Genomic DNA, 14131 nt, shown 5'->3' with positions numbered 1-14131 from the left:
GAAAGAATTAAAGACCAATTTTGACTTTTACTCTTTTAACAAGGAAAAGTTAAATAATGGTCTATAATAAATGGGTGGTAGTGGTGATTTTTAAGTTCCACCTAATGGAACACTGGCAGAGAAATACAGCCTTTTCTGGATTCCTAATCACAGACTGGGATCACTGAAATCAATAGCTAAAAACCTATCAAATATGAACTCTACACATTACCATGACCCTTCTTTTAATGGCTGGACTATTATTATTGATTGCATTTTTAAAAACTAAACACTTCCAAAGAAAAGCATAGATAGCAGCAAGACCAAGTGAAAGTTGCTTTCCTCTAAACGACCTTGCTATTCTTGTTGATGTACTGTTTGAAATCTTCATCTTTTCCAATAACTGGCTTAGTAATGAGGTGTTCATAAGTCACACACACTGTTGGAGTAAGAGGAGAATTTGCAGTCTCTGCAAGCCAGGTGATCTTAGTGGTCTTCTTGTAGTCTTTGTTCTCTAAGTTCAACTTCCCATCAAGGGAAACAATTTTGCCATCTGAATTCCTAAACATAAATTGGAAAATGTTTAGGAGAAAATATATCAAAACTCCATGTTTGTCTTAACCTTAGTGAATTAAAAAGTTCTAGCCATTTGGCATTAGAAAATTTAACATATGAATTATTAATATACTACCCATAAAAATTCATGATTATCAGGAATTTGCATGCGATTATTAGCACAAACTCAGATTTAAGATAATAAGTAAAACTCAATTTAGATATGAGTACAACAGAAGAATGGAATCTCAGAGAAGGAAGATCTCTCAGACTTAGTTCAACCTTTATCAGAAGCCTGAGTACTCTCTACAAACTGTTAAGAAGTTCTACCTCACACTAAGCTAGAATCTGCCATCCACTGGTCCTAGTTCTACCCTACAGGAATTCTACCTTATATTTAATAAATTTAAAACCAAATTTAAAGGCACTACTTAATACAGGAAGCAATGTGGATATAACCCATTTTAAATTCTTTAAGACAAGAGTATGATGTCTCTGTTAAAAATACAATATGAAACTACATTCAAGAATTAATACTGGATCATAAAAAAAGAGCACTAAAATTAGAGCACTGGCCTGGAGTCAGGAGGAACTAAGTTCAAACCCGGCCTCAGACACATTATACTTCCTAGCTGTGTGACCCTGGGCAAGACATTTAACCCCAACTGCCTCACAAAAAAAACCCAAAAAAGGCACTAAATCATTAGGATATTTTTGTTGACTTTGTTCCATTAGTAATCCCACTTAAAAACAACTACACTATCTTAGTGGTGCAAAACTGGAAACTGAACAAAGCACCTCCTACATCTCACAATTTACACATCTGGGAAGAGGTAACAGATAAACTGACTGGTCAGACACACAAGAAGTAACTGTTCAGAAATATCTTAAAATTAAGACTTAAGAATAAAAGACTATTTCTTACTTGTGTATTTTAGTGATGATGATGTTGCCCCAATTTATAAATGTTACAATCTCACCCTCTGATAAGGTCTCTGCATCAGCACCTTCAATGAGCACTTTGGGGCCATACCACACAGACTTCAGGCCTACATCAACATTCTATATCATAAGAAATATAAAAGCAGAAGTATAAGAAACTGTACTGATAAAATTCTGAACCCATGCACTATATACATGACGTACAAGTATGCATATCTCATTACAAAGTGATAGTATGATATAGTGGATAAAAGGGTGGGACTTGGAGTCAGAAGACCTGGGTAGGAATCTTCCTCAGACACTGGCTTGTGAACCTGGACAAGTCACTAAGATGGTGAGCCTCAGTTTCCTCACATTTAAAAAAGGAGGTGCACTCAATGGCCTCCAAGGTTCCTTCCAGTCCAAAATCTATGATCCCAGGATCTCTAAGGTCCCTTCTAGCTTTGAATCTATGGTCCTACAAAGAAAACTCATTAATCTGTATAATAATTACGCCTCTTTGTGACACTGTCTTAGTAAATGCTACACTTTTATAAAAGCTTACTTATCGCCACTCTCACACACTTTTGAAATGAAACTTGTTCTAGCTTTCAAATAATTTAAAGTATATACATTACAAGCAGTCATTCTCTCACTGCCTGCGCCAACCAAGTGCTACCTGCATCCATACTAGCTCCCTGTGGCTGTCACAGGAGTGAAAAAAAGATAAGACCACAAATGTGTGATGGTAGAAGCAGCACTGACAAGTAAGGACACTTTACTAGTAAAGCGTGGCATGCTTCACAGCACAATTTTCAAGGACAGTGACTACACAGAGACTTCTCAAGGTGCTATATTAGGACATTACGATTTCACTTGGAAACTTGGGAATGTGAGAAAGTCCAGATCAGGTTGCTGCCACCACAACTAGACAAGTGTTACCAATATCTGGCACCATACACCCAGTAGCAACATCCTGAGAAGAGGTTAAAAAAAAAGCAAACAAAAAAACAAGTGAATAAATAAAATTCACTAACTTTTGCCTGAAAATTCACACTTTAAAAAAAGTAATGACACTGTAAATAAAAGGACAAAAAATAAAAAACCCAAAATGGAATATTATATAATTATAATGACCAAGCTTAGCCCCACAGCAGACATGAGGAAATGTATCGCTGCTTGCTTATTTGAAGGGGTTGACATGCCATGGCTGTAGAACACTGAATAGATATCAAACCCAGGCAATGAGCTGGTTGAGCACCAATTTTGTAAAACACTTTGTTCCTTTTTTCTCTTTCTTTATTGTTCTTTGTTACAGGGAAAGACTCTCTGGGTAAAAAGGGAGAAGGAATATATTTGGAGATGAAAGAGTTATAAAAGCAGAATCAGCAATTAAAATTATCTTTTAAATGCAATGATAAAATGTCATGTATAGTCAAATATATGATGCTCCTGCATTTTCTGACAATCTCTTACTCCATGTTAACTTAACTTTACCACTTCACTATTATTTCTGTTAATTACTAACAAGTTTGGATTATTTAGAATGAAGTCTAGATACCTGATATTTTGATCTAAGAACTACTCTTGCTTCAAAGTGATGGCCCAATGGTCCTACTCCAAAAGGTGAGGTTGTATGCTACTAAGCTGGGTCAAACTTGCTGCCTGCAAAACTCCTGAGCAAAGCTCAAACTGGATTGATATGTAATTGTGAAATGTTAAAATACAAGATGGATAATGTTAAATTGTGAATTTCTAAGTCAATATGCAGCCCACTATTTGAATTTGACACTACTGGACTAAACTCTCATGGTGTCTGGCTGAGTAACCAGAAACAGGCTATGGCCTAAGTGGCTGTCAAGGAACCTGTTAGGGAGAATAGCACCATGACCACAATTCATGCTGCTTCTAATTATGGCTAAAGCACCAATGCCTCACTCTTTAAGTAGAGCAGATAATTAGGAGTCATTTGAGTGAAGTCAAACAGTGATGATATGATGCTCCACACAGCCCCGTACTTTACACAGATGCCTTGTGATTCCGTGTGTCCATAAATCTCTTTCTACAGAGCACTGGCTAAAATTCAAAAGCCATAGCATGGTAAATTTAGGGCAGAAAGTGATCTCTGACACCATCTAATACAAGCGCTGACCAAAAGTTTCGAAGGGGAAACATTCCAATTTCTGTGATTTAAAGTGGATGAGAGAATCATTTAATCAGCAAGATACAGTGGAAAGAGCACCAATTTTGATAAAGAAGACCTATGTTTGGGTGATTTGCTAGCTCTGCAGCTTTCTACCTATGAGACCTCTAGAGGCCTCTTTCTTATCTGTAAAATGAGAAAGGTGGACTACACGATTACTGAGGTCACTTCCACTTATAAATTTTACGATCTATCAGAATGACACCAGGTACACAGGATTATCACCCTCCATGCAAATCAGGATGTTCTATGAATAAAGATGTTTCTTTGTAGCAAGAGTTCTTAACCTTTTTTGTCTCAGGGATTAAACTTTGGCAGTAGGGTAAAACCTATATATCCCTTCTTAGAAAGTTTTTAAATGTATAACAAAACACTAAGGATTCCAAAGAAAACTAATTTTATAGAAATGAAATTATTAAAAAAAAAGAGTTCATCAATATCAAGTTAAGAAGCCCTGTTCTATAGCTCTGGATGAAAGGCAAAGGTCTTAGGATCAGAGATTTAGAAATGGAAGAGAATCATTAAATTTTAAGAGAGGGAAGGGATGTTACAAGTCATAAAGTTTAGGTTACTAGACTTGTTTGCAGATGAAGAAATAAATTTCTTCTAATGCGTTTGATTTTAGGAAGTGGTTTGATATTAGTAGTTTATGGCCAAGATGTTCAACATTTCCTAAGAACAACTTTCCCCTTAAATTACACTCAGGGAAATAAATACAAAAAATTACTTATTAGTTTATCATCAAACCTTAAGAAATTGTGCTGGCCACAAAGTACTTCCCATCAGTTATTACTGGCAGGAGAGTACAAAGCCTTCTTTCTAAACTCTAACCAGTTTCCAAAGAGAGAACAACATTAACAAAATCATAGTGTGACCTTTGGGTGTTTAGCCACTTCTTTCATCTCTTCCTGAGCTTCAGGTATGTTCACAGTGATTACTTCCTTCTGTAGTAAAGCAATATATCGAGGAGCTACAGGATCTATAACCTTCAAAAATTAATAAAAGAGCAATGAATAAATACCTTATGTTAAAAATCCTCTAGTCAAAAACAAAATGTCACACAATCAAAAAGCATGACACAGGAATATTAACTGGTTTTCTTTGTTACTGCACTTATATGCTGTTGTGTACCTACTAACTCTCTTCTGATAGGCAAATGCTAAACAAATGAGGAAAATCTAAGCCAATCCACAAAAAGTTTAAATTAACTTTCAAAGAAAAACTTCTTGGCAGGCAAAAAAAAAGGAGAAAATAGAATTTGGAATAATACGCTTCAAATATCTAGACATGAGTCTTCCTATTGGGTACCAGAAAATAATCATACTCTATAGGTAAATATCCTAAATCTGGCAGTAGACTTCCACTGAGGGTGGTAGTAGAAGGTGAGCAATATAGTAAAGCCCATTTTAAAACAAATATGCATATTCTGTAATTTATTTTCATTTTAAACAAATCATTAGGCAATATATTTAAAAGCAGAATAGCATTAGGTCACTATAATAAGGCAATCTCTAAATACAACACTAAAAACCAATAAATTATAGATTACTTTTAGTAGGCATACTAGCTATGTTCTAAACCTACTTCATCTTTAAAATAAATCATTGGTTTGTACATTTGGGGGATGGTATTTTTTTTTTTTTACTTCACAAATCAGTTTAAAATTGTCCAGGAAAAACACAACAATATTTGAGGGATACAAAATACATGGGAGGAAAAACAACTAGGGGACATAAACAAAACCTGCTTGGCGTTAACTCATTTCTCAAGAACATGTCAGATGACACATCACAGTTTATTAGAATTTAATTAGAAATAATGTTACATACATATAATGATGTTAGAATAGGTACTATGGTAGGATATATTTATAACTATTAACATTAATACAAGTATGTAGACACCCAAAGTAGTGGATAATTCAAAAAAGTATCCCACAGGTACAGTTTATATTTCTGCAGGTACATTTTAATTTCCTTTTGAATACAAGTAGCTCTAGCATTTTAGGAATTTATAAGAAAATAATGAAGCCATGATGGAAAGATATGGTTCAGAAGCTGGAAAAGATCTATAGCTTCATTCTTGCTCACAACTCCATGCTAGAAATGGACAGTATCATCTCTCTTTATATTTGATGATCTATACCTTCACTAGGGAAGAGAAAGTATACCCTCACTGTTAAAAAAAAAAGGGGGGGAGGAGTAAAAAAGAAAATTACTTTATATCAAACTAATTAAACATTAGGCAATATATCAATAATAATGCAAAAGAAAATAATCTGTCTCGAGGCAACAAAGTTTATATATCTTTGTGGGCTAGGTAAAAAGGAAAAACCATTTATCAAGCATTTAATATGTGATAAGGGGGAAAGAGGTTATATTTTAATAGAATTTTTTTGAAACTGTATATAGAATTTTACGAATTTATGGTAAACAAAGCCTTGACAGAACTAGTTTTATTTCAGAGTTATTTCAAAGCTGTGACACTTTTTGTTTTGAAATTTTCTCCAATGTCAAGAGGAATATATTTTATATAATTCAAACTACTCTACGTGACTAGGAAATAATATAGCATAACAGTAGAGCAGAGGAGATAGAGTACTAGAACTGGAATTAAGAAACCTGGTATTAACAAATCATGTGATCAAAGGCAAATCACTTAACTTCTATGAAACTCAGGATTATCCATGTATAAATTAGGAATATTAATACCTATAGTATGCATATATCTCAGAAGGGGATCAAAGAAAATAACCTACATAAAGTACTTTGTAAACTTTAGTGACATGTCAGTTAAAATTATTAATTGGTTATTAATATTGTTATTAATATTGTTCAATGAGGATGAAAATTCAGATTTATGAAAGATGTTATTTTCATTTTAGAGTGAATAATATCACACTCATTCTTTTTTGTTACTCTCTGATTTGAGCTGTCTCTCACCTAATATGCTCGTAACTTATGGTTTAGTTTTACCCAAAGTCGTTAAGACATCTGGCAGGTGATTTGTGACCCACGTGTAATACTTGCTTTAATCCTCTATGGTTAAATTTAGCTTTCTGCTCCTTCATTATGTTTTAGTCTGAGAGGAAGGATGTTGTTTTGCTCTTCTGTTATAAATTCTAACATGTTCTATGAAAACAAAGACTATGGAAGGAAGTTTCAGTGAGTTTCATCATAAGATGCAGGGAAGGAAGACACCAATGAGGGCAGTATAAAGCTGTTGCCTTGCACACAAGGATGCTCAGGATGATTTTGGCTTCACCACCACTCTAAACTTAAAATCAGGATACAGATTTAAGAATGGTGCTTGTGGATTACTGGGTCCAAATAACTATTAATTTATTAATAAAAGTACTGTAACATTAACTTTGTTCTTAAATTTTTACTCTACTATTCATAACTGCAGCAACAGAAAGAACCAATTGATAATTCCTTAATGTGCTCTACTGACCAAATACAAGAGGAAAAAAATACAACACATGCCAAACAAGCTACTACTTCTCAAACTGGGCAAGGCATCAGCAAAATCAAGCAGCAATCCAAAAAAAAAAAGTTCATAGAACACGCACAATCACAGAAACCATAGCTTAAAAGTTGGCATTCTAAAAAAGATTTGCCTTATTATAGTGTCCAAACAATCTGCTGCCAATTAATAATAAACCACGTCAAGATGCACTATTCCTTGTTTCATGTTCAGTTGAGAAACATTAAAATGAATACAATACAATAAGGCACAGGAAATAAAATAAAAAACTTTTATAATCAATGACATTCAATGAAATGTGCAGATTGAAAAATCCTATGTCCTCTCACCACAGAAGGGAAAAGCAGTTAATGTAATTATCAGATCTTCCCTTTGAAACTAAGGAAACCAGAGGACAAAACTTAAAAAAATAAAAAAAAAGAGGAATAATGCATTTTCACTGGATATACACAATGCAACTGTTTTCCTTTCTATAAATGTGATTGTGCTACAAAGAAGCATAACGGCATCTCAGATTACATGTTTATGGTGCCGAAAGCTATGTGCTAAGGCAAACAAAAGCATTAAGTAATACCTTCTTACAGATAGCTCGCAGCTTGAAAGCAGAAAAATGAAATGCAGAATGTTCATAAGAATCACAGCAAGAACAATTACCTTTCCACAAAATTCTGTTAAAAACACCTTGCTAACATTTTTGGCAAGTTAATATGTGTAGTGCTAGTATGTTAGAAAAAGGGAAACATTCCATTTTCCTGAAGGTATACAAAATGATGCAACCAACTTCTATGATTTCTTCTTTATACAGACACTCCAGTGAATTTCAGATTTATCACATTATTCAAGAATAAGGTATGAAGAAGTAAAAACAAGAAATTGAAACTAACACATACCTTTTTGTTAAATGACCAAATTTTATCCCATTCCATGTTAACGACTGACCGTGAAGAGCCCTAGGAAAAAGAATTAGAACATTTTAGCAGCCTGGAAATAGTCTTAAATATCAAACTGGAAATGAGCTATTAAAACCGTAACCCATTATTTTTCATGTTTTAATCCTGACTTTGCATTACATGGGAAAAAGAAGAGACAGAAAAGTAAATACATATCAGTAGAACACATTTGCAGAACAGCCTTACTTTAGAGCAAAAGGAAAAAAAAACCTAACAACTCACTTGGGCAGCAATAAACTGTTTGAGTCCTTCCACTGTCATTCCTCTTCTCAGTACACCACGAACTGTGGGAAACCTTGGGTCATCCCTGAAAGATGAGTAAACCATTAGTGCTTCATGAACACCTGTTACATGAAAAGTTAGAACATACAAGGAAATGTAGTAAATCTTTAAATAATATGCATTATATTGCATGGTATTTTGAGTCTGAGCTGGTTACCTTATTAACAGTAGAATGTGGTACCGATAAAGCCAAAGTAGCAGAATCATGAAATGTAAGACTTAAAAGAGGACTTCTGAGATTACTTAGGTCAATTCCTTCATATCAGAGATGAGGAAACAGGTCAAGAAAGCTTAATTGCTAATGGTCATATAATTATTAAGTGGGAGATCTGGGATCAGAACTTAGGCCTTCTGACTCCCAAACTAGTATTCCTTCTTCTATGCCACACTAACTCCCTATGGACTCAAACCTTCAAACTAACTGCATTATCATCAATTCTAAAATGAATAGCACTGATTGGATAGATTGTACCTTGCTATAAAACAATCATTATTACAATGAGAAAACACTGAAGACTTGTTCCAATGTAGACCCCAGAAGAAGAGGTCCTTTTGGATTTCAATAACTAAACCATCTTAGATGGGGGATTGGGATGGTTTCTAATAGGGTCTGTACTCAAGTATGTTCCACAGGACAGTAATATGAGTTTCATCAACATACAAGGATATGGACTTCACACAACAAACATTTGAGTACTTAGGCCTACCCTACTTAATTTAAGAAATACTACCTATATTAACAACACACCAAGAATGAACCATGGCCTAACATAATATATGGCAATCCATTTCAAACAGATCACATTTAGACAGTCTTATTTATTATCATCCTTAATAATTGCAGCAGCTTTTATTTTCATAGGAAAAAGTGTCTCCCTCACAATAACCCTATGAAACAAAATCTGAGTATTATTATCTCTCATGTTATAGATAAGAAAACTGTGGCTCAGAAAGGTTAAGTGACTTGTCTGTACTTATTAAAAAACATTTTCATTATTTGTTTACAAATGCCAATCTTTCCTGCAAAAAAACCCCAAACTTTTTTTCTTCCTTTTTCTTTAATTGTTCCTTTGTCAAAAGAAATGGTTTTCTTGGAGGGAGTGGAAATATGTGGTGTAAAAGTAAAACAATAAAAATTATTTTCAAAAATATATACAGACTTCTTTGCCATAGAAACCACACATGTATGATTAGTAAACTGTATCCATTCATATTCAATCTATCAATCCAGAAAACAAAACATACCATCCATCAACTAGCCCTTCATTGACAAACCACGTGAGCTTTCTTTTAGACAACACTGTGTTGTTTAAATTCAGACGACTATATTCCCAAATATATGGTTTTCTTATCCCCAATACTTCAGTAATCCAAAAATACTGATCATCTCTGTCATGGTATTCTGTTGTCCTCAGGGCATGTGTAACACCTTCGATGCTATCAACTATGGGGCAGGCAAAATCATATGTAGGATAAATCCTAGGGGAAAAGAAATAATTTTTTTAAATCAACAAACATTTTTACCATCTTTATTCTAGATGGAACAATAATAATATTAATGAGCATTCTTCCCAAATAATGAGTTTGTTAAAAAAAAACAATTTCTGATTTCCCAGGGACCCAGGCCAAATTTGATCTATTGTTGTGTGTATAAACTCAACTCATACTCAATATTCAGCAGTAAAATGAACTTTGGGATTACTTCTCACTTACGTCTCACTTAGCAAAATCTATAATAATCGGCTAGTACTTTTTTGTTCCTTGGTGTGATATGCAGGATTGAAATAAGCAATAACTAGCAGGCCATGTCATAATCATTTAAGGAAACTGTCCTTGATGCTCTTTGGTACTGCTATCTTAAGCGATTCATCTTTGTTAGGATTAAAGATCTAAATCATTTCAGTAGCCAGGCACAGAATGTTAAAATGTTTCATCCCAACATATAAAATGATTAAAAACAGCATATATAAAATTAATAATTAAATACTTTTTAAAAAAATGCTTCCTTTAAAAATTTTTATTGACACAAAAACCTTTCCAAATGGTTTTAATCTGGACTGTATTAAAAGTTAAAACATGGTTACATTATAGTAATCAATCACAGAATATTAGAGAAAATGTGCAAGTAACATTTTTTGAAGTTTAGAAAATAATCAAAATGGGATGTGAACATAATTTTATAAGATCTTCAAAAGCAATTCCACAAAACTAAAATTAATAAAAGCAAACAACTCTACCCAAAAACCATTGGCACTAAGGTGAACATTTACCCATCATCTTTCCATAACATGAACTATAATTAACTTGCTCGTTCAAGACATATATTGCCATTATAAAAGTCCAGGCAAGAGGTTACAAGGACCTACACTAAGATAGAGGTAGACTTGAGGTAGAGACTTGGTATGACTTAAATGATTGAACAGAGGAAATGAAGGAAAGGGAAAAATTATAGTTAACTCCTTTTTGGATTTCTGAAGAATCAAATTCATTCCAGTTTCATTTCAACTTTTTACAATTCCCATAATCAAGGGATCCATAATAAGCACCTTAGGAGTTCCCTTCCAGACTTATAGCAGTTAAAGGAAGAAAAAGAAAAGTAAGCAGTATGTATATTATTCACCTTTCAATCTTTTATTCCTCAATTTTATTTTTTAACTCAAACTAAAAGTCAGAAAAAAATCAAGGTTTTTCACTAAAGATTTTCACTAAAGATTCCTTAATCTTTCTCAATATTACATAGAGAAATTTGGATGTGTTTCATTAGGAAATACAAACTGAACAATACATAAAAATAACTCATTACAGGTTTCTGGGAAGGGAACAAGGCACAAGGAAATGCTGAGCATGAAAAAGATGAACTTACTTGTATCTAATTCCAGTTCGTGGATGTGGTTGTGTTTTGCAACGGTAAAGAGTTGGGTCCCTCATGCACCCATTATTATTGGTCATGCTAATTTTTGCTCTTAAACAGCAAGTCTGACCAAATGGGGTTCCTTTTTTCATTTCTTCCCACATTTGTAGATTCTTCTCAATGGCTAGTGAATAAAGATTCAGTACAGTTCAGTCAAGGCACTACTAATCTGGTTCAAATTTCTTTTCTAATACTACCACGATATTTCATAGTATTTAATGATTTTTTTTCACAAAAAAAAAAAGGAGTCCATACACCTTATATATAGTTCAGCAATATGAAACTAAACTGTTTCAATCTCTGGTACTAATTAAGACAGACTTTTTTTTTTCTTTTTAGCATCAGAAGACCATATAGACAGAGCTGAGGGAGACCTCAGAAGCCATTTGGGTCCAAATCAAGAAGGTTAAGGGACTTCCTCAGGGTCACATAGGCTGGAAGCATTACTAAATTATTCTGGCATAAAGAGGAAGGCAATGCATTCAAATAAGCTGAATACATTCAAGCTAGCATTACTATTTTTAATAAAAAAGACTGGTATATTTCACAAACATAAAGTTGCAGGTATAAAGGACCAAATGCACCTTACAATTATTCCTATGTTTAGAGTCTTTCTTCTGATCACGTTCTGCTTTCATTACTTCTGGAGGGGTATCATCTACATAAGCTCTTCCTTCATGAATAAGTTTCTCTGCATATTTCATTATTGTTTCAAAATGATCAGATGTATAAGTAAGTTGATCTGGCTTGATATGCAGCATAGCAACATCCTCCAAGATAACCTGAAATGTGAAACCCAAACAAACTTCAGTTTTATTTTATTAGTCCAGTAAACAGACAAACATGGGTACTATCCCTTTTACCTGAATGTCCCTTAACTTGTCAAGTACTGATAAAACTTTTTCACAAATATGAACTATCCAAGAGGAGAACAAAAGTCATAAAGGATACAATGCATTTGGGCCCCTGTTACACTGCCTGAAAAAATAAGTAAGCGGCAGTATGTATTATTTCAAAAGATCACTGAGCTAGAAGAGATCAATCTAATTTGATCATCAATTTGGAGATGAAAAATATGAGGCCAGGGGCAGATAAGTAATTTCCCCAAGGGTCACACAGGTAGATCAAAGACAAGATTTGAACTTGTTCTGGAGGCAGAAAACTAAGTTATGAAATAAGTGCCATTCACTTAATTTTTTTTTTGCTTTTTTTTTTTTAAGGCAATTAGGGTTAAGTGACTTGCCCAGGATCACACAGCTAGTAAGTGTCAAGTGTTTGGTCTGAGGCCGGATTTGAACTCAGGTCCTCCTGACTTCAGGGCCAGTGCTCTATCCACTGCGCCACCTAGCAGCCCCCATTCTCTTAATTTCTAATGACTGAGCGAAGAGAGAGAAGCGAATGAAGACTGTGAGGAAAAAAAAGGTGAGGGACTTTCATACTATTACCTCACATGATATGAGATTACTAAATAATATGATAGAGATTACTAATTACTCTGAACAATTGCTGAGTATCAACTTGACAGAAATGAGTTCATCTCTCTCTTCTGTGATATGATACTTCTGAAAGAACATGACATAAAGATTCTGGGAAACTTTCACATTTTTTCACCTAGTTCTTTTGGGTTTTGTTGTTTCTTGAAGGCAATTTTCCGTTGAAAGCAAAAAAGTGTGCGTTATGTAAAAAGGAATGCAAAATTGTATTTCTTATGATACTTACCATAAAATATATAAGATTTGAAGAGAAATGGAAAAAATAACTTATATGTACTGAAGTTCATTATATCTCTGCCTGGACTCGGGAAATGTAATGTGAGGGAAATTAAAAAATAAAAAGGTAGGCTTCACTTATACTTAAAAGCCTTGAATGAAACACTGAGTCATCTCTAATTTTGAGGGTTTTTTTTGTTTTTTGTTGTTTTTTAGGCAATGGGGTTAAGTGACTTGCCCCGGGTCACACAGCTAGTACGTGTTATGTGTCTGAGGCCGGATTTGAACTCAGTTCCTTCTGAATGCAGGGCCGGCACTCTATCCACTGCACCACCTAGCTGTCCTGTCATCTCTAATTTTAATGAACTCATCTAACAGAATATTCAGTAGGTTATCATTACACTCTTAATTTACCTTTTCAAAATCTTCCTTCTCTTTTTCCGGATTTGTGTCATCAAATCTCATGATTAGTTTCCCTTTAAAAGTAACCTGGTAGTGCTGGTTTAGAAGAGCAGCTTTTGCATGTCCAATATGTAAGTAACTAAAATAGAAATGTTTCAAAAAGAAGTTTCATTAACAGGCTATAAAAAATTACTTCAAATTAGCTCTTTGGAGTGTATGAGAACAAGCTTTAAAAAACTTTCTAAATTTATTTACATTATGATCATTCTAATAAAAAGCAATACAGATATATGTATATAAAATACTGACACAGGATTAAAAGATTACAAGATTAGTAAATTAAATACATGCAAATGTTAATTCCATATGCACAATCTTATTAAGAGGTGACAGGTAAATGTTATACACTTAATGTGAATTTTTTTAATTGATACAAAAAGGTAATTTTTTTAAAAGTTGGGGGCACACTGCTAACATATCAACTCTCACTGCTACCTAATATTGCCATATAAATATAACTTGATGTACTGGCATAGGCTGTCTATTTTGCTGCTTGTCCTCCTGTCCTGTATTGGGAAGCAAAAAGCATCATTTGATCTGTTTCTACCTCTTGGAAGCTGACCAGAAGGAAACAGAACAAACAAGAAGAACCACAAATGACAGAAGATTTTTCCTATTAGAAATTTTAGTTACAAATGGACACGACAATCCTAGTCATTATTATTTCCCTCAT

General features: G+C 33.9%; 1 protein-coding gene across 2 annotated transcripts in view; it reads right to left on the bottom strand.

The window, feature by feature from the left end:
* The window catches only part of EPRS1 (glutamyl-prolyl-tRNA synthetase 1), a 71119-nt gene that overhangs the window by 42141 nt on the left and 14847 nt on the right, over nucleotides 1-14131 (bottom strand). For both annotated transcript variants that reach the window (XM_020982247.2, XM_020982248.2), the window contains exons 7-15: nucleotides 13411-13537; nucleotides 11877-12069; nucleotides 11240-11411; nucleotides 9622-9855; nucleotides 8317-8401; nucleotides 8035-8094; nucleotides 4534-4644; nucleotides 1460-1596; nucleotides 333-540 (exon numbers count right to left, since the gene is read on the bottom strand). In XM_020982247.2, the coding sequence (XP_020837906.1) occupies nucleotides 333-540; nucleotides 1460-1596; nucleotides 4534-4644; nucleotides 8035-8094; nucleotides 8317-8401; nucleotides 9622-9855; nucleotides 11240-11411; nucleotides 11877-12069; nucleotides 13411-13537 (1327 nt within the window). The remainder of the gene's footprint in view (nucleotides 1-332; nucleotides 541-1459; nucleotides 1597-4533; nucleotides 4645-8034; nucleotides 8095-8316; nucleotides 8402-9621; nucleotides 9856-11239; nucleotides 11412-11876; nucleotides 12070-13410; nucleotides 13538-14131) is intronic.

Source organism: Phascolarctos cinereus, unplaced genomic scaffold (assembly GCF_003287225.1).
Source record: "Phascolarctos cinereus isolate Bilbo 61053 unplaced genomic scaffold, phaCin_HiC Scaffold_5;HRSCAF=322, whole genome shotgun sequence".
NCBI classification, from domain to species: domain Eukaryota; kingdom Metazoa; phylum Chordata; class Mammalia; order Diprotodontia; family Phascolarctidae; genus Phascolarctos; species Phascolarctos cinereus.
This window is presented reverse-complemented; position numbering and strand designations above follow the sequence as displayed.